General features: G+C 47.1%; 1 protein-coding gene across 1 annotated transcript in view; it reads right to left on the bottom strand.

Moving 5' to 3' along the window:
* LOC309553784 (E3 ubiquitin-protein ligase RNF213-like) overlaps positions 1-27,111 on the bottom strand; it is a 678,906-nt gene that overhangs the window by 494,575 nt on the left and 157,220 nt on the right. Inside the window, exon 14 of the mRNA XM_082255197.1 lies at positions 15,116-15,299. Coding sequence (XP_082111323.1) covers positions 15,116-15,299 — 184 coding nt within the window. The remainder of the gene's footprint in view (positions 1-15,115; positions 15,300-27,111) is intronic.

The raw sequence follows: 27,111 nt of genomic DNA, 5'->3' as shown, positions 1-27,111 counted from the left end.
CAGGCACCTTAGTACCTTATAAGGTCATTGAAGTGTGGGACAGTCCTCAAAGCTTGCCAGTGTCCAATCACTAGAAGGTATGAGCCTATAACCCATGGTGTAAGAATAAGTTGCCTATGTCCTGTACTAAACAATTAAGATATAATGTTTTGGCTTGAGAAAAACTTTAAAATTAATTTACTTTACCTTAGCCATCTGACACTTTAGCTCCAGTGTCAGTGCCCAGTGTCAGGTAATAGTCAGTGGCCTGCTCAGAGCAGGCAGCTTACCAGCTAGCAACTCACAAACTTTCAAATGACCCAGCAGATGATTCTATATTTCAATTAGATTAGAGTAGGTTTAAAGCTGAAGTCCAGAAATGTGGGGCCCTTTACAGCTTTTCTTATTGGAATATTGAGATATGCGGAGGTGATTGTAATAAAACCAGATCCTTCTATTCAGCAGGCAGTCTGAGAAAGGACATGGTGAAGCACAGATATTTGTTCAAAACCCCAAAAAGATAAAATTTGTAGCAGAGTTTGCCAAAACCCTTGCTATTTATACAGATCACCTAGAGACACTAAAAGGAGTGTGAAGATTAAGATAGATTTAAACAAAGTGTACAATGCCTTGAAAAGTATTCATACCCCTTGAAATGATCAACATTTTGTCATGTTACAACCAAAAGCGTAAATGTAATTTATTGGGATTTTATGCAGATGTATAGTAAATAAGTAGAACTACTTCACTACTGTACTTAAGTACCGAAAGGCGGTATCTGTACTTTCCTAGAGTAGAATTTTTTTCTCCTACTTCCACTTTTACTTCACTACATTTTTTCGATGATATCAATACTTCTACTCCGATATTTTTTTTTTGTGCTGCATAGTTACTCGTTACAATTATAAAAATTACCACTGCCTGAACAGTAGATGGCAGGTTTCATTAAGCTCAAAAAAATGTGTAAAATGTCATGTGTACTTTTGACTTCTTTTGACTTCTTTCTTTAATAACTACATAACACAGTACTTGTACTTTTACTTTCAGTACTTGAGTAGCACATTTTTTTTAAACTACTGGTACCTTTACTTTCAGTACTTGAGTAGCAAAATTTTTTAAAAAACTACTTGCAATACTTAAGTACAAAAAATATTGAATACTTTAGTACTTCTACTCAAGTCACTTTTTGATCGAGCACTTCCACTTCTACTCAAGTCACCTTTTGATCGAGCACTTGTACTTTTACTCAAGTATGGGTTTCGAGTACTTTATACAACTCTGATTTTATGTGATAGACCAACACAAAGTGGCACATAATTGTGAAGGGAAAGGAAAATAATAAATGGTTTTCAACATTTTTTACATATAAAAATCTGAAAAGTGTGGCGTGCATTTGTATTCAGCCCCCTTGAGTCATTACTTTGTAGAACCACCTTTCGCTGCAAGTATTTTGGGTATGTCTCTACCAGCTTTGCACATCTAGAGTGAAATGTTTGCCCATTCTTCTTTGCAAAATAGCTTAAGCTCCAGCAGATTGGATGGAGAGCATCTGAACAGCAATTTTCAAGTCTTGCCACAGATTCTCTTTTGGATTTAGGTCTTGACTTTAACTGACATATGAATATGCTTTGATCTAAACCATTCCATAGAAGCTCTGACTGTATATTTAGGGTTGTAGTCCTGCTGAAAGGTGAACCTTCACCCCCGTCTCAAGTCTTTGCAGACTCTAACAGGTTTTCTAAGATTGCCTTGTATGGTTTCCTGGCTGAATGGTATGTCTATTCCCTCTTCATACATTCAATAAGGCCTTAAAGGCTAGAATCCTTCCACCTAATATGCATGAAGAAATTATTGTTTTGTTATTGAAACCTCAAAGACCCCCTTAAATGTGACTCTTAGCCTCCGTTCACATGCAGGCGACGCTACTTCGCACCGCGACCTCCGAGATCGCGGTGCGAGCAGCACGTCGCAACCTCGGAGCGGCCGCCACGGACTTCATAACATTGAAGTCTATGGCGGTCGCCTCCTGGTCGCCTCAAAGAAGCTCCGGACCCTTTTTCTAAGTTGGAGCGACTTGTGTCGCTCCTATTAGAACGGGTCCGCAGCTTCCCTATGGGAGGCGACCTGTGAGGCGACCAGGTCGCCTCACAGGTCGCCTTAGTGTGAACGGGGGCTTACCGCGTGATCTCCCTGATCAATGTGGATGAAGATATCCTAGCCAAGGTGCTGGCCAATCGTCTGAACACGGTAGTTGTGAAATTAATGCAAAGTGACCAGGGTGGTTTTATACTAGGTCGGTCCACCAGGATGAATATTTGTACACTGTTTAACACCCTGCAATAGTCACATGACTGCCCATGTATTGCTTCTCTAGACACATGTAATTCTTTTGATAGTGTCGAATGGCCCTACCTATTCCAAATTCTGCAGCTCTATGGTTTTGGCCCTCGTATGGTGGCAAGGATAGGTCTCCTTTATACTGCCCCAGTGGCCCGCATTAGGAATTATTTCTAATGTTACAGACACCTTTTCAATACATAGAGGCACTAGGCAGGGGTGTCCTTTGTCACCCCTCCTGTTTGCCTTAGCCATGGAACCCCCTGCCATACATATCCATATTTTCCCTTAAATTAGAAGCATCCCTATTGGCCCTTTTGAAGAACGTATTTCACTTTAAGCAGATGATACCTTAGTTTACCTGGCTGACCCTTGTGAGTCCCTAAAAATGCTCTTAGTTGAAATTGACACATTTGGTGATTATTCTGGCTTACGGGTGAACTGGGACAAGTCCACTCTTTTTTCCTTAGACCAGAGGACTGTTCCTATGCTTTACCCCGGATTCCAGACTACAGGATGTTTCCTAATTTAGAAATCTAGGTGTTAAGGTTCAACTATCCTTGTCACTGTATATAACTAACAATCTATACTATATTACCAAAAGTATTGGGATGCCTGCCTTTACACCCACATGAACTCCAATGGCATCCCAGTCTTAGTCTGTAGGGTTCAATATTGAGTTGGCCCACCCTTTGCAGCTATAACAGCTTCAGCTCTTCTGGGAAGGCCGTCCACAATTTTTAGAAATGTGTCCATGGGAATATTTGACCATTCTTCCAGAAGCGCATTTGTGAGGCCAGGCACTGATGTCAGAGAGAAGGCCAGGCTTGCCGTCTCCGCTCTAATTCATCCCAAGGTGTTCTATCAGGTTGAGGTCAGGACTCTGTGTAGGCCAGTCAAGTTCCTCCACCCCAAATTCATTCATCCATGTCTTTATGGACCTTTCTTCGTTCACTGGTCCAAATCCTTTGGTGACGGAGGGATTATGGTCTGGGGTTGCTTTTCAGGGGTTGGGTTCGGCCCCTTAGTTCCAATGAAAGGAACTCTTAAGACATCCGCATACCAAGACATTTTGGACAATTTCATGCTTCAACTTTGTGGGAACAGTTTGGGGATGGCTCTTCCTGTTTCCACATGACTACAACACCACTGCACAAAGCAAGGTCCATAAAGACATGGATGAGCGAGTTTGGGGTGGAGGAACTTGACTGGCCTTCTCTACGTCATCAGTGCCTGGCCTCACAAATGCGCTTCTGGAAGAATGATCAAATATTCCCATAGACACACTACTAAACCTTATGGACAGCCTTCATATAAGAGTTGAAGCTGTTATGGCTGCAAAGGGTGGGTCAACTCAATATTGAACCCTACAGACTAAGACTGGGATGCCACTAAAGTTCATGTGTGTGTGTAAAGGCAGGCATCCCAATACTTTTGGTAATATAGTGTATTTCCTTTATTGTGCCAATTACAACTTCAAACCAGGCAATGGATGGACCTATAATATCAAGGGGGAAACCCTGCGCTAAATGTAAACAAGAACAAATGATAATATTGTCCCAAAGTAAAAGCAGCTAAACACTGGACCTATAGAAATCCAAACAAGATATATATACCAAAAAAGTGTAGCGCTAATAACAAACAGAAAATGTATATTACAATACCACATCAGTAATGAAAACATGTGCAGTGACAAAAACAAAAAAACAAAAGTCCATAAGAGACGTGAGTCCCAGAATGGATAATGGATGGAAAGCTGTAATCCAAAGACGGAATCCCAATAGATGGTGAGGCAGGAGGAAAAACACAGCGATAGGTGATGAGAGATGGCTGCTTACCAGAATGAATGGGCCCCCAACTTAATGGACAGGCCACAAAAACTTGGTAGAGATCTCAGCATAAAATCTTGCCTCCGCAAACAAAGGGATATGAGCATGGATCCATATATCTGTAATCAACCTTAACTCCAAAGTGTAGAGGGATGAAGCAATAGACTCAAATACAGCTCCAGCAGTATGTGATACCATACACGTGGGAAGGAAGATAAAAGGGAGACCATAGCGTAATCCAGTATTATGTACCAAAGACGTTTATTAAAAATGGATGGACCTACCTTTGGACTTAATGGGGAGGGCTAACATTATTAAAATGATACAGCTTCCCAAATTGCTCTATGTCATGGCCAACTCCCCTTTGAAAATACCCAAATCAATTTTCAAACGCATTAATACTATCTGCTTGGCGTTCCTATGAAATGGTTGTCCCCCTAGGATTATCACTTGAAACCTTGTGACTCCCAACCCAAATGGCAGGATTGGCATTCCCTAATTTTTATTTATACTATTTGGCCTCTCAATTGGTTCACATCCATGACTGGATACATCAAGTATTTGCCAATGCTTGCACTACCACAGAGACGGCCATTGCCTCTTCTTTAGAGACTCTGCACAATATTATCTATAGGGGTTGTGTCCCGGCCAGCCCAGGCATGTCAATTCTACGTACCTTCCTCTCCCTATTGAAATCTATAGTGGCCAAAGTTTCCACTTATTTGAGGTCATCACCCCCCAATAATCCTTTGTCCTTTTCTTTACCTGACCCACAAAGGTGGTCTACCAAGGGGTTTAAGTATCTATGCCATCTCTTTACTGGACAGGGTTTTAGGCCTTCTATCGGTTACGCATGGATTTTGATTTGCCACATACCTACTGATTTTTTTATGATCAACTCCGCCATGCTGTACGTGCACAGTTTGGTTCCCTGGATAACTCTATCCAAGGGACCGCTTTTGGAGAAATTATTAAGACGGGCAGATCCTACTAAACTTATCTCCGCCTACTACTCTGCCCTCATGACTGATTCTAACTCCAGGTTCCAAACTGCTCAGGGAAAATGGACATGCCCCTTACGGAAGTGGACTGGACTGAGTTTAGTGATACCTATAAAACTTCTGTTATCCCATCCAAAGACCGTATTATTCAACTTAAGATATTCCACCAATCCCACCTTACGTCTGCTAGACTGCATAACAATGGATTTTTGTCTTACTGTAAAATCCTTTTCTCTGAGGTTCACTGATGGACACAGCTCCATGTCTTCTTAGACCCTTGGGCTTATGCTGCTCTCTCTTCAGGAGTAGGACTAGGAGGAAACAATTTTGGCTATGCCCCTGAGATAGTCCCAGGGGGTATACCATCAACTTCCTGCTATAGGACTTCAGTTTGTAACAAGCAGTGTCAGAAGACTACATAACAACCCAACAGAGGGGCAAGGTGCTGTGTCCGTCAGTGAACCTCAGAGAAAAGGGTTTTTTACTAAGACAAAATTCCATTTTTCTCTTTCGGACACAGCTCCATGTCTTCTTAGACCCTTGGGATGTCCCAAAGCAGTGTTAATATGAGGAGTGGGAAAAACACAGCAATACATATAATTCCCAACAAGGGCTAAACATAGCCAACCAGGTAAAACAGGAGCTCAACCAGGAACAACTGGAGCTCGCCACCAGGGAAAAACACACCCTCAAGAGGCAGGAGCCTCTGCAACCGCAGCCTGCAAACTTTGTGGCTGAACGCAGCATCCAAAGATGCAAGTACATCCACCTTATAAAACTTTGTGAATGTGTGTACAGACGACCACGTAGCCGCCTTGCACACCTGAACCAATGATGCCTGATGACGGAAGGCCCAGGAGGCACTAAGCGCCATCGTAGAATGGACCTTGACAGGGAAAGGAGGAACTTGACCCTTAATGGAACAGGCATGCACCACCGTCTGCCTGGTCTATCTGGAAATGGTCGCAGCAGATGCGGCCTGCCCCTTACGAGGTCCATCCGTAAGAACAAACAAAGAATCAGATTTCCAAATCGACTCATTTACCGACAAGCACACCCTAATTGCCCGAACTACATCCAGGGAGTGTAGAGCAATTTCTTTAGGGTGTTTCGGCTTAGGACATAAAGATGGCAACACAATATCTTCATTCAAATGAAACCCCGAGACAACCTTAGGAAGAAACACCTGACAGGGTCGTAACACCACTTTGTCCCTGTGAACCACCAGGTAAGGCGACCAACAGGACAATGCAGCCAACGACACCCTACGTGCAGAAGTAATAGCACCCACAAAGGTTAACTTCTGCGACAGAGTGAGCAGAGGAAGTTCACACATATTTTCAAAAGGAGGCTTTTGAAGTACCGACCGTACCAAATTGTAATCCCACAGAAATACCAGGGATCACACCGGAGGAGCCAGATGGCGAACCCCCTGCACAAAAGTGTGAGCCAAGGACTTCCCCACCACTGGCTTTTGGAAAAGAATGTCGAAGGCAGAAACCTGGCCCTTGATGGTGCCCAGAGCCAAATGTTGATCTACACCTAGTTGTAGAAACTCCAACAGGCGAGACACAGAAAAAGAAACGAAGAGAAACCCCACGAGACTCAAACCAAGTAATGTACGCCTTCCAAACTTGATGACAAACCTTCCTAGAAGTAGATTTCCTAGATTTCAGTGTAGGAATCACCGACTCTGACAGCCCTCTGTCCTTCAGCACCTGGCTTTTAATAGCCAGGCCGTTAAAGCCAGCAACTGTAAAGCAGGATGGCAGATTGGTCCCCGAGACAGAAGATCTTCCCTGAGAGGACGTTTCCAAGGAATGTCTGCTACAAGCCTTACCAGGCCTGCATACCAAGCCCGGTGAGGCCAGTCTGACGCCACCAGAATGACTGGAATCCTTTCCACCTCGATTCTGTGTAGCAGTCTCCACAGAAGTTGTATTGGAGGAAAAGTGTAAATCAGATGATACTTACCCCAGGGGGCAACCAGGGCACCTGCGGCATCGGTCAGAGGTTTCCTTGACACGAACCTCTGCACCTACCTGTTGAGACAGGGGGCCAAAAGGTCCACATCGGGAGTTCCCCACCGGAGAACACAGTTGATGAAACACCTCCGGATGGAGAGACCATTCTCCCATTTCCAACGTCTGCCGACAGAAATAGTCCGCTTGCCAATTCGGAATGTGCACAGCAGAAAGGGCCGGAACATATCGTTCTGCCCACCTTAGGATGCCGGCTACTTCCTGGGCCACCAGGGCACTTCTTGAGCCCCCTTGATGATTGAAATATGCCACAGCCGTAGCATTTTTCGATTGTATCCTCACCGGGCATTCCTGCAGACAATCCGTCCACTGGGACAGTCAAAGCCTGATCGCCCGAATCTCCAGGATGTTGAGCGGCAGACTGGACTTCTCGAGTCCAAACACCTTGAGCCGAGTATACTCCCAAGACACCTTCCCACCCGGACAGATTGGCATCTGTGGAAATAACTGTCCAATACAGGGGAAGAAAGGACTTCTCCAGGCAAAGTGCCAGGGAGCGGAGCCACCATATCAGACACCCTCTCGTACCCCGGCTCAACAGGAACAGATTGTGTAGCGACTGCAGATCCTTGTTCCATTTGGCAAGAATCTCTCTTTGCAGAGGTCTGGTATGGAACTGAGCAAACAGAACCGCCTCAAAGGTGGAGACCATCAGACCCAGCACTTGCATGCAAGTCCTGAGCAACGACCCACTGTTGGACAACAGAAGCTGAATCGCAGCCTACAACTTCAGTAGTTTCACCTGTGGAAGAAACACCCAGGCCGAGGCTGAATCCAGCATCAGACCCAAGTAGTGCACGGAGTCAGAGACCATTTCTGAAAATTCAGTGTCCATCCAAACTCTTGTAGAGTTTGCACAGTATCGTCCAAATCGACTTATAGAACCGATGAAGACTCTGCACGCAAAAGTAGATCATCTAGGTAGCCTAGTACTGCGATCCCCTTCGGAATGAGCAAGGCCAACACCGGGGCCAACACTTTTGTGAACACCCGAGGAGCTGAAGCGAGACCAAAGGTTAACGCCACTAATTGATAGTGCTCTTCACCCACAGTAAAGCGAAGAAAACACTGGTGCCTGACATATATTGGAATATGAAGGTAAGCATCCTTGATATCGATAGAGGCGAAAAGATCCCCTTGATGAAGGAATGTCACTACCGTGCGAATGGACTCCATCCAAAATTTCTGAACCCGCACAAAGTGATTCAGAGCCTTGAGATCCAAGATCGGGCGGACCTTGCCTTCCTACCTGGGAACAGTAAACAGATTTGAATAAAAAACCTTGAAAACGTTCCGACTCTGGAACCGGCACAATGACTCCTTGTGCTAACAGGTCCTGCACTGCCCCGTAGAGGCCCTGCAGCCGATTGTGAGACAGGCATAAATTGGAAGGAAAGAACCTTCCCGGAGGCAAGATCCGAAACTCGATCTTGTAAACGAAACAAATCAACTCGTGGACCCATTTGTCTTGAATGAGCAGGGTCCACAGTTTCAGAAAGAAACTGAGACATCCCCCCACCCCAGATACGGTTGAGGAAACCCCTTTAGGCTAAGGAAGGCTTGTCTGTGGAACAAACAGGGCCTGCTTTTGACTTACTATTCCAGGGCCTCTTGGAGACGCCTGCAAAAGTGGGTGGGTCTTGAACCCTTTTCCTACGATCCAGTCGGACGAAAGGGCTGCTTGTGAACCGAGAAAAAAGGACCTATGATGAGGTTCCTTGCCCCTATCCACCTGCGGAAGTAAAGTACTCTTGCCTTCCGCAAGGCCCTTAATGATCTCCTCCATAGAGGCACCATATAAAATGGTTACCTACAAAAGGTAGATCAGTCAGCACCTTTGTAGAAGCCTGGTCGGCCGACCAATACTTCAACCAAATCATGCGGCGAAGGATCACCGCCGTCACAGATACTCTGCCAGCCAAAGGGGCCGCATCCAAAGATGCATCACAAATGTACTGAATCAATTGATCTGCCAGCTCAGAAGGATGTTGATCCCCTTCCAGATCCTGGCGTAAAATATTTGCCCAGTTTGTTAAAGCAGGGTTTCACCCTCAAAATGCAGTTTTCCCCTTCTGCCTTCTCTAAATTACCTGAAAACCAATTGCATAATTATTTTTTTTTTTTTTTATTCACTTACCTTGTTTTTAAAGAAAATATACTTACCTTACTTCCTCTTCCTCCCTCTGCGAACATGGCCCGCGCCATCACTTTCTCCTTGCATTGACTCCTGGGAGACGAACGTCTTCGCTCCCAGGAGTCAATGCGCCTGCACCGGCCCCGCTCGTCAGTTCCGGTGCAGATGCGTCATTCTGTGCAGGGATGACGCGCCTGCGCCGGAACTGACGAGCGGGGCTGGTGCAGGGCATTCTGGGACCGAAGAGGATGCCCTGGCTTCAGCTGCCCACACCTGAGATTACAGCGCTGGACAAGAAACTTTCAAGGTAAGTATTTCTTCTAAAAGGTAAGTGCAACCTGGGACAGTTCACAGGCTATCCATTCTGAAATGCACTAGCCCTGACTGTCCCGGGGGTACTTTTATTTAAAAACATTGCTGAGGCCAGAACTCCGCTTTAAGGTCTGGGATACCAAGATGATAGCAAACACCGGTCTCAAAATTGAACCCGACACTGTGAAAAGGTATTGAACCAGAGCCTCAGCTCTACTGTCCACAGGATCCTTAAAGGATGGAGAATACTCCACCGGTAAAAGTGTGGCCTTATTTAACCTGAAAACCTGAGAGTCCACCGACAGTGGAACCGTCAGCTTCTTCAGGAGAGACTCCAGGGATCTCTCCTAGCGAAATGCTTAGGTATTCCAAACATGCATTTTGGGGATCCCCACTGACTAGTGACAATCTCGTCAAACTGAACCGGCATCGCCGACTCAGCATTAGCTGAGTCCTCCAACTTTAAAGTTTCCCACACTGACACAATCAGCTCCACCAGCATCTTTTTATGCTCGGCTGCAGTTGAAGAGGATTTATCCTCACTGTTAGAGCACTCATGGGGGGGGGGGGGGGGGGGAAGGAAGAACCTTACTCCTGACTAGGCAGAAAAAAACTGAAGTAGCAGGAAGTGATGGTATACCCCCTGGGACTGCATCCGGGGCATAGCCATAATTGTTTCCGCCTAGTCCTACTCCCCTACTCCTGAAGAGAGAGCAACATAAGTCCAAGGGTCTAAGAAGACATGGAGTTGTGTCCATCGGTGAACGAAAGTGAAAATAGGTTTATCTCTCTCAGCTGAATGCTTCCAAGGTTGTGGCTAGGTTGCTGACTTTCTGCATTGCTTCTGGACCTGTCCCATGGTTCAGGACTTCTGGGTGGACATAAACTCCTTTATTTCCTCTATTCTGGGTCTACTGAACATAGTGAACCTCTAAAACTGCCTCTTGGGCATTTCTGGCGACCTGGTGATTCCTTCCCAAGCCAAGAGACTGCTTCATATCCTATATTTCTATGAAAAAAAGTTTATTTTATTGTCCTGGAAAGGATCAAGGTCACCTGCAGGATCCCAATGGCTGAAAATGGTTAATGACTCCCTACCCCTAGACTCACCTTTGAACTACATAAGAGAGTCAAAACATTTCATAAAATCTTGGGCAAATAGATAGCTAGTCTCTTAACACTGACACTTATATTGCTGTGTTGAGTTATGACCTTTCGTGTTACACTCTGGCAGCTATAATGTTTGCTTATATCATATCATCTGTGAGACAGCATATTCTTCTTTAATGAACAGGGATTACAGGAGACATGTGAGATGGTTGAACAAAGACTGTTTATTACTTGTAGTTTGATTTTGCACACGTTTCTTTTTTTTTTTTTTTTTTTAGACCAGGTACTGTGTTGTCTTTTTTTTTTTTTTTTTTTTGTGTATGTAGACCTTTATAAAAACCAATAAACTTATCTTCAAAAAATTAAAAAATGATTGCCCTGTGGCTCCATCCATCTTCCATCAACTGTGTCAAGCTTCCCTGTCCCTGCTGAAGAAAAGCATTTCCACAACATGATGCTGTTTCACGGTGGGGAAAGTGTGTTTAGGGTGATTTGCAGTGCAGGGTTTTTTGACAAAGCAAGCAAGTCATGTGAAACACGTCACCTTTATTCCCCTGCTGTATGCCGTGTATCATCTGTGCTTGCTTTTATATCTCCTGAATAAACTGTAATTGCATCTTATGGGAAGTGCAGCCATCCTTTGTTTTGTTCTGTACATGATTCTTTGCAGCAGTGACAGGGCGTGCACCCCATTTCAGGGGTATTTGCAGAGGTATTTGTTCCTTGATGTGCAGTGTTAGTTTTCTGCCACACATAGGATTTCGCTTTTAGGCCAAAAAGTTAAATTTTGGTCTCATATGACCAGAGCACCTCCTTCCACATGTTTGCTGTGTCCCCCACATGACTTTCCGCAAATTGGACTTTTTATGGCTTTCATTCAACAATGGCTTTTTTCCTGGTCATTCTTCCATAAAGGCCAGATTTGTGGATTGCATGACTAATAGTTGTCCTGTGGACAAATTCTCCCACCTGGGCTGTGGATTTCTGCAGCTCCTCCACAGTAGGCATGGGCCTCTTGGCTGCTTCTCTGATTAACTTTCTTCTTGCCTGGCCTGACAGTTTAGGTGGACGGCCATGTCTTGGAAGGTTTGCAGTTGCGCCATACTCTTTCCATTTTCGGATGCTAGATTCAACAGTGCTTCATGAGATGTTCAAAGCTTGAGATATTTTTTTATAACCTAACCCTGCTTTAAACTTCTCCACAACGTTATCCCTGAACTTTCTGATGTGTTCCTTTGCCTTCATGATGCGGTTTGTTCACTAAGGCTGCATTCACATGTCAGCGTTTGGATCGCGGGCAGAACCGCCGCGGTTCCGCCCGCGATCCGGAGATTATTGCAAATCGCGGGACGCCTAGCGTTGCCCGTTGATTTGCAATAGCCCGGCAAACGCCGAGCGATGTTGCCGCGATTTCCGCCTGCCGAATCGCGGCAACATCGCGCAAACAAAATTGCGGGACGCAATACGCTCCAAAGAAGCTCTTGTACTTCTTTGGAGCGTATTGCGTCCCGCGATTTTGTTTGCGCGATGTTGCCGCGATTCGGCAGGCGGAAATCGCGGCAACATCGCTCGGCGTTTGGGGGGCTATTGCAAATCAACGGGCAACGCTAGGCGTCCCGCGATTTGCAATAAATCTCCAGATCGCGGGCAGAACCGCGGCGGTTCTGCCCGCGATCCATACGCTCACATGTGAACGGAGCCTTAGGTTCTCTAACAAACCTCTGAGAGCTTTACACAACAGTTGTATTTATAATCAGATTAAATTACACACAGATGGACTCTATTTACTAATTAGGTGACTTCATGAAGGCAATTGGTTCCACTAGATTTTAGTTAGTGGTATCAGAGTAAAGGGGGCTGAATACAAATGCACGCCACACTTTTCAGATATTTGTAAAGAAATTTGAAAACCATTTATCATTTTCCTTCCACTTATGTGCCACTTTGTGTTGGTCTGTCACATAAAATCCTAATAAAATACATTTATGTTTTTGGTTGTAACATGACAAAATGTGGAAAATGTTAAAGGGTATGAATACTTATTCAAGGCACTGTACATATATCTTTTTTGCCTACTTTTCTGCCCACATCCTTTAGGAGTACACTGGCCTCAATTCTACAATCACAACCTTTAAGCTTTTACAACAACAATTAATCTCAAAAGCAAACATTTAATACAGTATATTACAGCTTAGAAAATCTTAGATGTGGTAACTGCTCTAGTATTCTTTTTTTAGGCTTTATTTTCACCTTGTGAATCTGCCCGTAAGCCTGTTTTTTTTTTTTTATTTTTCAAAAGAACCAGCTGATGTCCCAATTATAGGGTTTAGACAAACAATTTAACACTGACAGGGGTTCTTACCATGCACATATTGTTTAAAAACCTTTACCTCAAAAAAGAAAAAAAAAAGTTGCGATGACTGCTTAAAATGTCTTAGTTGGAGTTTGGCATCAATTTGTTTGTTTATCCTAATTTGCTAGAGCATCTAACACTTCCCTACCCCCTGGACTCACAATGATGCTGTCCAAACGGGTCTCTGTGCTCATTCACCAGAGTGTAGGCACTCTATTAAAGGTGGTGTGTTACTGGGCCAATCACCAAGTGAAAACGGAGAGGAAAAAAAGCCTATAAAAAGAAAATGAATGCAGCCACCACATTCAAGGGTTAGTAGGCTGCAATATCTGGTTTTGGGTTTAATACTGCTTTAAAAACATCAGGAAAAAACTGGATTTTTTGACCGTAAAATCCTTTTCTCTTTAATACTGCCCCCTACAGGAGTAGGACACTAGGTAGAAAAAAGTTCTGGCTACGCCTATGGGCAGTCCTGGAGGGTACACCCTCTCTCTTCCTGCATAGGATGTCAGTTTTTTATCAAAGCAGTGTCAGAAAGTACTCCAAACAAAATGCAGTGAATGAACCATCTTTCTCCTGCGCTCAGAAAACGAGGCTTCCCTAACTGCTTTTCCAACTGGACTTTATAAATGGCGTCTCAGATGGCTAAGGTCTTGCTGCCCTAAAGGACTGGGGCAGTCCAACAATACTGCAAACAAAAGCACAAAAAAAGGGCGCACCGACCTAGCGCATTATGGTATATGGTGGCTCTGAGGAAGAGGCATATGCCTCGAAATGAGACTATGGACACCTGTATGGACTACTTCTGATACTCAAGTTCATGAGTCTGATGTGATTGATTTTCACCTGCGTTTGTGAGTAGCCATTTTTATGTTTTAAAAATAAAGCCTATATTGAGGATAATGCGCTAGGTCGGTGCGCCCTTTTTTGTGTTTTTGTTTGCAGTGTCAGAAAGTAATACCAACCCAACTCAAATATAGAGGGGCGGGTACTGTGTCCGTCAATGAACTTAAGAGAAAAGGATTTTACGGTCAAAAATCTAGTTTTCTCTATCGTTCATTGACGGACGCAGTTCTCTCTGATTCATATCAGAAGGGACATCCCAAAACAGTGCCATAAAATGAGGGGTGGGAACAGCAGAAAAGAACAAGTCCCCAAGGCCAAACATAGCCGACCAGGCAACATAAGACTCATCAGAACAAAAGATGAGGCCCATCTGAAAACAAACAGTAAACACCCTCAAGGAAGGCCAAAAGCCCTCCAAACAGCAGCCAGCAAAAAACCTTGCAGCCGAAAAGAGGCATCTGCAGATGCCAGGACATCCACCTTATAAAATGTGGCAAAGGTATGAACAAACGACCAGGTAGTGGTCTTGCAACCTGAAGCACAGATGCCTGTATGGCAAAAAGCCCAGGAAGCACTAGGCGCCCTAGTTACTTTATATGCCAGGACCAGAGATCCCAGCAAGGAAATAGGTCCTTACTCCTTACTAGGCAGAATAAAAACTGACATCCTATGCAGGAAGAGAGAGGGTGTACCCTCCTGGACTGCCCATAGGCGTAGCCAGAACTTTTTTCTGCCTAGTGTCCTACTCCTGTAGGGGGCAGTATTACTCTACTGATAAGAATCAGAGAGAACTGCGTCCGTCAATGAGCGATAGAGAAATCTTTATTACGCTGCCTGCTCTTACGCAGTAGCTTTCCAGGAGATTTCTATAGGACCGTATCCCTAAAATCTCTGGCCTCAGGAGATGGCCCCATACAAGTCAACTGAAGTCATACAAGTCAAGTCTACTGAACAAGTGTGGACAGAATAGAAAAGATTTTCCCCAAAAGGATGTAAACAATATGTCAGGTAATGCCATCGAAAATATGCATATGGGGAGATGGAGGATGGGGTACTTTAAATACCAAGGGGCAAAAAGGATGAGTGTCCTTAGTTTTAAAGTGCATATAGCCTTAAACTCCTTAATATATTAATATCCTTAAAATTTGTGAAAGTAGAAAAGTTACACTTACCATAAAGCTTAAATATGTACGTTGCATCGGGCCATGTTAGCAAGTGCTGTAAAATGTTATCACTGTCTTTTATATGGTTTCCCTGGTTATCCTTTGGCCAAGAATTTTCTATAACACTTGACACCAAACGGCCAAAATTTTCCAGATTGTACGAACTCAACCGACTAAGAATATTGGTCTCAGACTATTTGAAAAAGAAAGAAAAAACTTTTATGGCTAAGTTGAGTTTAGTTACTACTGAGACCTTAATTTACCACTATTCAAATAAGTGAACAAAAACGTATACTGTAACTATAACCCCCCGCACCTGTCTTGTAAACAGTAGTAGCTTGTTTACAATGTTAGGTGCCCAGTCAAATGTAGTACTCAGAGAAAATTGTAGCACAATAATAGATCTAAGCGGGCCATATACTCTTTCTTCCTTCAGTGTGAATAGACAAATTTCCTGATGCCCCTATTTTATTCTGACAGCCAGCAGCGGCAGCTGTCAGAATACCCTAACAGATGTTGTATTCGATTGAAAGAATGTCGGGTGGGAGGTTGGCGACAGGGCCAATCACAAAGTAAATTTCCTGATGAACTGACCAAAATTTGCATAGCATATGGCCAAATTTAGGCCAGCAGGTGGTAACTGTACATGCAATATGAAATTACTACTCCAGGTCCCGGAAGTTTTTTTTTTCTAGACTAGGGTCCATTATTCTGCATTGTTTCCTAATTTAACCAAATCAGCCATTTTCACATAGCGACCTATGCAAGTAAGATCTTTGTCATTATCTAGGATACATAATTGATATCTTTTATGAAAATAAGGATTTTTAGTAGTATTGTCTTTCATTATATATGCAATTTTCAGTGTGCTTTAACACTTTTGCTGTCAAAGCTGTTTTTTTTTTCTTTTCTTGTACACGTTAAAATTGATTTTTTAGACACTGAAGGATACCTAAAGTGTACCTAAATCCCACAAAAACAGCACAGTATATATTATCGGATAGCAGGAATTCTGTAGACTAAAATGGTCATAGTTACATATTTTCAAGTCACATGAAATTTGTGCTACTGTTTATTAAATCCATATTGTTAGTAAAAGAAAAGAAAAAAAAAATATTTCTGTGCACACAAATAGAATATCAAATTTTTGTCAAAATATAAAAAAGATGAAATTTAATAAGAGTTTCTCAAGCCTCAAGTCTGCATCTGCATGTGAAATGGTGAAAAAAATGGATTTTTGACTTACCCTAAAATCCTTTTCTCTTAAGTTCATTGATGGACGCAGTCTCTGATGCATATCAGTAGGGTTATACTGCCCCCTACAGGAGTAGGACACTAGACAGAAAAAACTGAATTTTTGGAAAATCTTACCTGTAAAATTCCTTTCTCTGAGTCCTTCGACAGTCGCCGCCGCCTCTAAGTCATCACTGTTGGGTATTGACTTCTGCTCCGCAGGAGTGGCTAGGCATAAAGTCAAAAGAACAAAGGCGTTTGCATATACACACCCATGGGGGCTGTCCCATCTGGTCAATACCCCCCTGCATGGTCACTCCCAACTCAGTTTGGTAGCATAGCAGTAGGAATAATAACACAACCCCAAAAGAGGGGCCGGGGCGGCGACTGTCGGAGGACTCAGAGAAAGGAATTTTACAGGTAAGATTTTACAAAAATTCAGTTTTCTCTTACGTCCTCTGACAGTCGCCGCCGTCTCTAAGTCATCACTGTTGGGATGTCCCAAAGCAGTATAGACATGAGGGGTGGGAGACGCAACCGTAGAAAAGGCAACGCAGTACCCACATCAGAGAAAGGAATCTTACATGCACAGTAAGAGATCCTGCTGGGCAACAGAAAAAACAATGCTCAACAGGAGCAACAGCCCAGGAAAGCAAACACCAACAGCCAGGGACCCATAGAAAAAAACAAGGGTCCTTCATGGCACTGCCGCACTGAGAACCTTGCGGCCAAAGGAGGCATCAGCTGATGCCAGAACATCTACTTTGTAGAATTTGGAAAAAGTGTGCACCGACGACCAAGTCGCAGCTTTGCACACCTGGGCCACCGAGGCCCGATGCCAATAGGCCCAAGACGCACTCACAGATCTGGTAGAGTGCGCTTTAACAGGGAAGGGTGGAACCCGTTCCTTCAAAGCATAAGCTTGTTCAATGGTCTGTCTGATCCATTTGGCAATAGTCGCTGCAGACGCAGCCATGCCCTTCCGAGGTCCCTCAGGAAGGACAAAGAGGGAATCCGTCTTCCGAAAGGATTCCGTGGACGACAGGTAAACCCTGAACGCCCTGACAACATCCAGGGAATGCAGAGCAATCTCCTTCGGATGCTTAGGCTTCGTACAAAGCGAAGGCAGGACAATGTCCTCATTAAGGTTGAACTCAGAAATCACCTTAGGAAGGAAGGAGGGTTGCGGATGCAAAACCACCTTATCCTTGTGAATCACTAAGTACGGAGAACAGCAAGATAACGCCGCCAGTTCCGACACCCTGCGAGCCGAAGTGATCACCACCAAAAAGGCAACCTTCTTGGACAGCAAAGACAACGATATTTTCCGTATGTTTTCAAACGGAGCACCCTGTAACACGGACAGAACCAAGTTCAAGTACCATGGAGGTAGGGGCTCTATCCTGGGAGGAGCCAAATGTCGCACACCTTGAATGAAGGTGCGAACCAGGGAATGAGACGCCACAGGGCGTTGAAAAAGAACAGCCAGTGCGGACACCTGGCCTTTGATCGTGGCCAGCGCCAGGCGCTGGTCCACCCCAGACTGGAGGAAAGCCAACACTCTCGACACCGAGTACGAGCAAGGGGAGAACCCCCTGGAATCACACCAGGCGAAATAGGCCTTCCATGTACGGTAATAGATCCTACCAGAGGAGGTCTTCCTAGCCTTGACAAGGGTAAGGATGACCTCAGGGGATAAACCCCTGTCCCTCAGGACCTGGGTCTCAACAGCCAAGCTGTTAAAGCCAGCGACTGTAAAGCAGGATGGAAGATCGGACACTGAGACAGGAGATCTTCCGCATTGGCAGCCGCCACGGAGGCGCCGCTGCCAGACGAACAATGTCGGCATACCAGGACCGGCGTGGCCAGTCCGGCGCCACCAGAATCACCAGGTGTGGTTCCGAGGCTAGCCTGCGAAGGGACCTGGACAGCAACTGGATCAGGGGAAAAGCATACATCAGACGATATTGATGTCAAGGGACCACCAACGCATCCGAGGCGTCCGCCAGAGGATCGCGCGCTCTTGCCACGAACCTTTCCACCTTTCGGTTTAACCGGGATGCGAACAGATCCACGTCCGTGGATCCCCACTTCGCACACAGCATCTGGAAGACCTCCGGGTGCAGGGACCATTCCCCCTGGTCCAGGGTCTGGCGGCTCAGATAATCGGCCTGCCAGTTTTCCACACCCGGAATGTGAACTGCTGAAATCGCCGGGACATGAGTCTCGGCCCACGACAGAATGTCGGTCACCTTCCGGGCCGCCCGGGCACTCCTGGTGCCCCCTTGGTGATTGATGTAAGCCACAGCGGTAGCATTGTCCGTCTGCACCCGGACAGGACGGCCCCGAAGTCGGTCCGACCACTGGAAGAGACAGAGTTTTATCGCTCTCAATTCCAGCACATTTATCGGGAGAGAGGACTCCTCCTCCGACCAAAGCCCTGGGCAGACAGGTTGCCCAGGACGCCACCCCAGCCTGACAGGCTGGCATCTGTGGTAACCACCGTCCACAGTAACGGACGGAATGACTTGCCCTCCGACACTGTCGGGGACTGGAACCACCACAGAAGAGCCAATCAGGTCTGGCGACTCAATGAGACACTCAGATGCAGAGACTGAGGGAGTTTGTCCCACCTGGCCAGGATCTCCGCCTGGAGAGCCCGCGTGTGAAACTGGGCAAAGGGTAACGCCTCGAAGGCCGAAACCATCAACCCCATACAAGTCCTGAGTGACGAGGACGGATTGTCCCTGAGGGACCTGATCTCGTCTTGCAAGGTCTGGAGCTTGTCCTCTGGCTAGAACACCTTTGCCTGAGCAGAGTCCAGAATCACTCCCAGATAGGGAAGACGAACCGATGGTGACAACCTCGATTTCTGAACGTTGATGGTCCATCCGAACTCCTGTAGCGTCTGTACCGTGGTACAGATCGCGCAGAAGGTCTTGGCTGATACTCGATCTCAGAAGGAGATCGTCTAGGTACCCCAAGACCGCAATGCCCTGTGCTTTCAACAGGCCCAGAACCGGCACTTTGGTAAAAACCCTTGGAGCCGAAGCGAGACCGAAAGGTAACGCCACAAACTGATAGTGGTCCTCTGCGATAGAAAACCGAAGGTAACTCTGGTGACCTTCGAAAATGGGGATGTGCAGATATGCATCCTTCAGATCTATCGAGGCTAGGAATTCTCCTGGATTCAGAGAGGCCACCACCGAACGGAGAGACTCCATTAGAAACTTTCGAACTCGCACAAAGCGGTTCAGCGCTTTCAGGTCCAGAATTGGACGTACTTTGCCCTCCTTCCTGGGCACAGTGAACAGGTTTGAATAAAAACCTCGAAACCTGTCCCGATGAGGCACCGGGACAATCACCCCTTGAGCAAGAAGGTCTCGCACAGCTTGGTGCAGATCCTGCAGACGCCCAGGAGGCAAATGAAGATTTGAGGCAAAAAACCTGTTCCCTGGCCGGGAGAGGAATTCGATCTTGTAACCTGATCGAACGATTTCCTTAACACACCTGCCTGAAATCCGGAGTAGCCAAGGTTGGAGGAAACCGCGCAAACGTCCCCCCACCCCGGAATTGGGTGAGGGCGCCCCTTCAGGCGGAGGCGGAGTGACCTGTCGAGCTGGCATTGCCTGGCTTCGACTTGCCCGCCCAGGGCTTCTTCTGACTACCCTGGCCCTTGAAGGGCTTGCCCTTGGATTGGTTCCGAAAGGCACGAAAGGACCCCTGAGTGGGTCGAGATGTAGAACCCCGCTTGCCACGAAAGGACTTGTTCTTTGGGTTCTGGGGCAGCATAGTGCTCTTGCCCCCTGGGACGCCTTTTACCAGGGTATCCAACGCCTCGCCAAACAGGCGAGAACCAGCATAGGGAAAATCAGCAACTGTTTTCCTCGAGGACTGGTCAGCCGACCAGCTCTTCAGCCAAATCAGTCGACGGTTAAGTACCGCGACACTAGACAGGCGTGCTACCAAAGGGGCCTCATTCAGGGCCGCATCACACAAATGCATGATTCCTCTGTGAATTTGATCCACCATATCCAGCCGAGCAGGTGGAACAGCATCAGACACGAGGTTGCTCCTAAGCACCGTAGTCCAATCAGTCACAGCCTGAGCCACTAGAACGGACGCGAAAATGGGTTTAAGCAGCGAGCCCGCCACCGTATAGGAATGGCGTGCTAGAGACTCCAACCGCCGGTCCGTGGGATCCCGAAAAACCGGGGTATCCTCTGAAGGTAGCCTTGTTTAAGACTGCCACAGTGTGATCTACCTGCGGAGGCACACACCATCGTGATTCCGTAGCCGGCGCAAAAGGATAGAGCAATTTGACCTGACTAGGTACCAGGAATGGACGTTTTAACGTGCGCCACATTTCATTAACAGTGTAATGAAATTCAGCTGGGCAGGGAAAAACCTGCGCCGACTTGCGGGTCCTGTGCGTTCCAAACGAGGACACAATGCCCGGAGGACTGGGCTCATCCTCCAAATGCAAAGTTTCCTTAACAGAAACAATTAACTCATCCATGGTCACCCGTTCTTCAGGCGACCCCGAGGAGGAGGTATCAACCCCCTCCACCTCTGCCTCCCCCTCAGACCCCAGTGGGTCCAAGGATGAGTGGGACCCTGAAAAGGGCACGCTCGCAGCAGCCATATCACCATCTGAATCAGAGAAGAGAGACAATCTGGCCCTCTTTTTTGCAGCACGTTCAGCCATCAGCATTTCCATATTAGACACCAAAGTCGCCACCACAGCGGCCAAATCAGGTCGCAGATGGGCCACAGGAGAACTGGGGGGAATTTGCTATCCTGATAATTCATTGCTCAAAGATACAAAAAACCAGTGCAAGAAAATGAGTACTGCCCCTTTAAGATCGCTGCGGAGTGCGCAGCCCACCGCTACAGCTACAGTGACAAAGACCCCACAAAAGGAGAAAAAAACTGAGCCAGAAGTGACAATACAGAGAAATATTGAGAGCGATAACCTGCAGAGCCCGCAGAGTGTTGCCACCGATGTCCTGTTGCAGAGGAAAAGGAAGCGCTGCTAGAGTAGGCTGAACTTATAGGCTGCAAGACTCAGGGAAAATGGCTGCCCCATAGGATTGCATGGGAGGCTTCGCCAAAATGGCCGCCGGACATGCGGTCGGAACGATCGTTCGTGTACCACAAAATGATGTTTTAAAGTGCGCCACATTTCATTAACAGTGTAATGAAACTCAGCGGGACAGGGAAAAACCTGCGCCGACTTGCGGGTCCTATGTGTCCCAAAAGATGACACAATGCCCGGAGGAGTGGGTTCATCCTCCAAATGCAGTGTTTCCTTTACAGAAACAATCAATTCATCCATGGTCGCGCGCTCTGCAGGCGACCCCGGGGAGGAAGTATCAACCCCCTCCACCTCAGCCTCCCCCTCAGACCCCAGCGGATCCAAGGATGAGCGGGACCCTGAAAAGGGCACGCTCACTGCAGCAGCCATATCACCATCAGAATCAGAAGAAAGAGACAATCTGGCCCTTTTTCTAACAGCACGTTCAGCCATCAGCATTTCCATATTGGACACTAAGGTCGCCACTACAGCGGCCAAATCAGGACTCAGAGGGGTCACAGGAGAACAGGGGTCCCCCACCAGAGCTGGGGGTAATTTGCTGTCCTGAGAATCCATTGCTCCAGACAAAAAACAATAGTGCAATAAAATTGTACTGCCCCTTTAAGAGCGCTGCGGAGTGCGCAGCCCACCGCTACAGCTACAAGACCCCCAAACAGGAGAAGAAAAAACTGAGCCAAAAGTGACAATACAGAGAGTAATTGAGAGAGATAATCTGCAGAGGTCTGCAGAGTGTTACCACCAGTGTCCTGCTTCAAGAGGAAAAGGAAGTGCTGATTAGAGGAGGCTGAACTAAAGGCTGCATGACTCAGGGAAAATGGCTGCCCCATAGGACTGAATGGGAGACTTCAGTAAAATAGCCGCTGAACATGCGGTCGGAACGATCGTTCTGCTACCGCAAAATGGCGGCGGATGGCGCCAAAACAGCATGTAGTATTGCCCATAGTCAAGCAACATGCCTGCCCATACTTAAAATGGCGGACCGCGCGGTTTTCACTCCGCTGCGGCCACCACACACAGTCTGCGCCCGCCCCAAACAAGCACCGAAGTGACACAGGGAAGGGACCCCCAAAAACATACAGCACAGCAGCACCCCACACAGAGGTCCCACACAGAAGTACTTACCTGTACCAGATGGCGTGGGGAGCCTCTCAGAACGGAAAACCGATGTCCTCATCTGACAGGGAGTGCCGTTAGCCAGGGACATGACGCTGCAGCATCGCAGATGTGTCCTGTGAGGTAGCCACCTCACGGCTGCATCCCTGCAGCGAGCAGGGATGGGTCGTTCATAATGCCAGGGCGAACCATAAGCTGAACGCTCGATGGCGGGCTGGGGGTCCATCTGACCCTTCTGCCCTGGAGAACCAGGGCGGTCAGTCCGAATCCCAGCACCGCATGATCCATCTTCATCCGAAGAAACTACTAATAAGTAAAAGCTGACAAAATAAACAGCTAGTAAAGTAAGAAAAAACTGACATTTTCAAAGAAAATCAAATAAAAGATTAGTTAGGCTGAGACTGTGCCCCAGCACAGGGAATCCTAACCGCTCCTGACGCTAGGCAGAAAGAAACTGAGTTGGGAGTGACCATGCAGGTGGGGTATTGACCAGATGGGACAGCCCCCATGGGTGTGTATATGCAAACGCCTTTGTTCTTTTGACTAAGACTTTATGCCTAGCCACTCCTGCGGAGCGGAAGTCAATACCCAACAGTGATGACTTGGAGGCGGCGGCAACTGTCGGAGGACGTAAGAGAAAAAGTTCTGGCTACGCCAACGGGCAGTCCCAGAGGGTACACCCTCTCTCTTCCAGCATAGGATGTCAGTTTTGTATCATAGTGTCAGAGAAGTAAAACCAACCCAACCCAACATCGAGGGGCGGGTACTGCGTCCGTCAATTAACTTAAGAGATAAGGATTTTACGGTAAGTCAAAAATCTAGTTTTCTCTATCGTTTATTGATGGACGCAGTCTCTGATGCATATCAGTAGGGACGTCCCAAAGCAATGCCATAAAATAAAGGGGTGGAAACATAGCCAACCAGGCAACATAGGACTCATCAGAAAAACAAGATGAGGCCCACCTGAAACAAACAGTAAACACCCTCAAGGAAGGCCAAAAAGCCCCCTAAACAGCAGCCTGCAAAAGTTTGCGGCCAAAAGAGGCCTCAGCAGATGCCAGCACATTCATCTTCTAAAATTTGGAAAAGGTGTGAACAGACGACCACGTAGCTGCCTTGCAAACCTGAACCACAGATGGCTGATGGCAAAAAGCCCAGAAAGTAATAAGCTCCCGAGTAGAATGCACCTTAACAGGGAAAGGCGGAACCTGACCCTAAATTAAATAAGCACGCACAACTGTCTGTCTGATCCATCTGGAAATAGTGGCAGCAGACACAGGCAGCCCTTTCTTTGGACCATACGCGAGTACAAAGAGCGAATCTGACTTACGAAAAGACTCAGTAGTCGCCAAGTACACCCTGATTGCCAGAACCACATCCAAAGTATGCAGTGCAAATTCCTTAGGATGTTTTGGCTTAGGACACAAATAAAGGTAACACGATGTCCTCATTTAAGTGAAAACTGGAAACCACCTTCGGAAAGAAAGGAAGGATCCGGACGAAGAACCATCAGATAGGAAGAACAGGACAACGCTGCTAGTTCCAAAACCCTGCGCGCAGAAGTAATAGCCACCAAGAAGGCCACCTTCTGGGATAAGCTAAGCAGGGGAATCTCCAGAATACTTTCAAAAGGAGGTTTCTGAAGAACCGACCGCACCAAATTAAGGTCCCGAAGGTGGCAACGGAGGTCACACCGGAGGTTTCCAAGTGTCGCACCCCCTGGATGAAGTTACGCACAAGGGAATGGGTGGCCAACGGTCTTTGGAAAAAAGTTGCCAAGGCCGAAACTTGACACTTAATAGTACTCAAGGCCAACTTTTGATCAACTCCCCGTTGAAGGAAAGCCAATATCCGAGCCACCGAGTAAGAGCGAGGGGGAGCACCAGGAGATGATGAATCTTCCTAGAAGTTGCCTTCCTCGCTTTAAGCAGAGTGGGAATCACTGAAGCAGACAACCCCCTGTCCTTCAGCACCTGGCTTTCAACAGCCAAGCCATCAAAGCCAGCGAACGTAAAGCAGGATGGAAGATTGACCCTTGAAACAGTAAATCCTCCCTGAGAGGAAGTCTCCAAGGAGCGTCTGTGACTAGCTTGACCTGGCGGTGTACCAAGCTTGGCAAGGTCAGTCCGGAACAAGAATGGCTGGAATCCCTTCCGCCTCGATCCTGCGAAGAAGTCTTGGCAGCAACTTGAGAGGAAAGGCATACATCAGCTAATACTGAGCCCATGGGGCCCCCAGCGCGTCTGCGGCATATGCCAGAGAGTCCCGGGAGCAGGCCACAAACCTCTGTACTTTTCTGTTGACCCGAGATGCCAACAGATCTACATCTGGAGTGCCCCAACGAAGGCACAGCTGCTGGAACACCTACGGATGGTGGAATCATTCCCCTGCATCCAAGGCCTGTCGACTGAGGTAATCCGTTTGCCAATTTTCCACTCCTGGAATGTGAACAGCGGAGGGCGCTGTAACAAAAGCGTTCAGCCCAACAAAGGATGCCTGCCACTTCCAAGGCCGCAAGGACACTTTTGGTGCCCCCTTGGTGATTGATATAAGCCACGGTTGTGGCATTGTCCAATTGAATGCGCACTGGGCAACCCTGCAGTTACTCGGTCCTGGGGATTATGCGAAGCCAGGTCGCTCTCAGCTCCAGAACATTGATCGGTAACCTGGATTCCTCCAGGGACCAGACTCGCTGAGCAGATAACCTGCCGAGAACTCCCCCCACCCGGACAGAATTACATCCGTGGTGACAATTGTCCAATATATAGGGAGGAAAGATTTTCCTTGCTTGAGCATCGGGGACCAAAGCCACCAAAATCAGGGACTCCTTGGTCACCCGGCTCAGCTGGATCTGAATATCCAGGGAAATTGGATTCTTGTTCCATTTGAGAAGGATTTCCTTCCGGAGGATCCTCATGTGGAATTGAGCGAAGGGGACCACCTCAAAGGAGGTCACCATCAGTCCTAGAACTCTCATACAGGTCTGAAGGGACAACCATTTGCTGGACAGCAACAGCTGAACCGCAGTCTGGAGTTTTTGCAGTTTTTCCAGAGGAAGAAACACCTTGGCTGTGGACGAGTCCAAAGTCAGGCCCAGGTAGTCCAGTCTCATGGAAGCGACCAAGGACGACTTCTGAAGGTTCAGAATCCACCCAAACTCCTGCAGAGTTCTCATGGTGATTTCCAAATTTGTTTCCAGGACCGTAGTAGACTCCACATGGAGAAGCAGATCGTCCAGCTAACTCAGGACCGTTATCCCCCGCTGCTGCAACAGCGCCAGGATCGGAGCCAACACTTTTGTGAAGACCCGAGGAGCAGAGGCTAGACCAAAGAGCAACGCCACAAACTGATAGCGATTCTCTTCAACGGCAAAACGGAAAAACCGTTGGTGTCCTGCAAAGATTGGGATGTGAAGGTAGGCATCTTTGATGTCTATGGAGGCCAGGAAATCCCCCTGATGTAGGGAGGCCACCACCGTGCAAACTCATTCCATCTTGAATTATTGAACTTGCCTAAAGCAATTTAGTGCTTTCAGGTCCAGGATTGGACGTACCTTGCCTTCCTTCCTGGGAACCATGAACAGGCTTGAAAAAAATCCCTGAAACCATTCTGCACACGGAACCAGAACTATTAACCCTGTTGAACCAGGTCCTGAACCAGGTCCAGAGAGCGCCAACAAGCGATCTGGGGACAGTCACACATTGGAAGGGAAAAAAAACCTTACTGGAGGGACAGATCGAAACTCAATCTTGTAACCACAGGTCCGGGAACCGGCAAAGACATCCCCCCACCCCAGATACGGGTGAGGGCGCACCTTCAGGCCAAGGAGGTCTGGAGAAACCAGACTTTTGTTTGCCAGACCAGGGTCGATTGGAATTGCCTAAGGGAGTCTTGAAGGGCTTTGCCTTATCGACTGCCTTATCGACTGACCCTGAGGGACGAAAAAACGTTTTGTGCGCTGAAAAGGAGGGACCCCGTTTGCGACGAGGGTCCTTACCCTTGTTAGCCTGTGGAAGAAAGGTACTCTTCCCTCCCTGTGAGACCCTTAAGGATGTCATCTAGGGTAGCTCCAAACAGGCGATATCCTTGAAAAGGCAGATCAGTCAAGGCCTTCTTTGAAGTCTGATCCGAAGACCAGCACTTCAGTCAAAATATACGGCGGAGGACCACTATGGGAGCAGTGTCCAGCGCAGCATTGCAAACCAAATGCAGCCCCTGCACCGGCTGGTTCAACAGCTCCACAAAGGCAGAGGAAACTTGTTTCCCCTACAGGTCACGGCGTAGTAATGTAGCCCATTCAGTCAACGTTTGCGTGACAAGAGCAACCGTAAACACTGGTCTCAGTGCAGACCCCGCCAGGGAGTACATATTGCAGGCCACAGCCTCCGCCTTCCTATCCTCTGGGTCCTTAAAGGAAGGGGAATCCTCCACTGGGATAACGGTAGCCTTAATCAGTCTTGAGACCGAAGGGTCCACCATAAGTGGCACAGTCCACTTTATCGGGTACTCTTCAAAAGGATAGTGTCTAGCATTCCGCTTAGGCACCCCAGGGGAACGCTTT

The sequence above is a fragment of the Pelophylax lessonae genome (assembly GCF_965119305.1).
Source record: "Pelophylax lessonae genome assembly, chromosome: 4".
NCBI lineage: Eukaryota > Metazoa > Chordata > Amphibia > Anura > Ranidae > Pelophylax > Pelophylax lessonae.
This window is presented reverse-complemented; position numbering and strand designations above follow the sequence as displayed.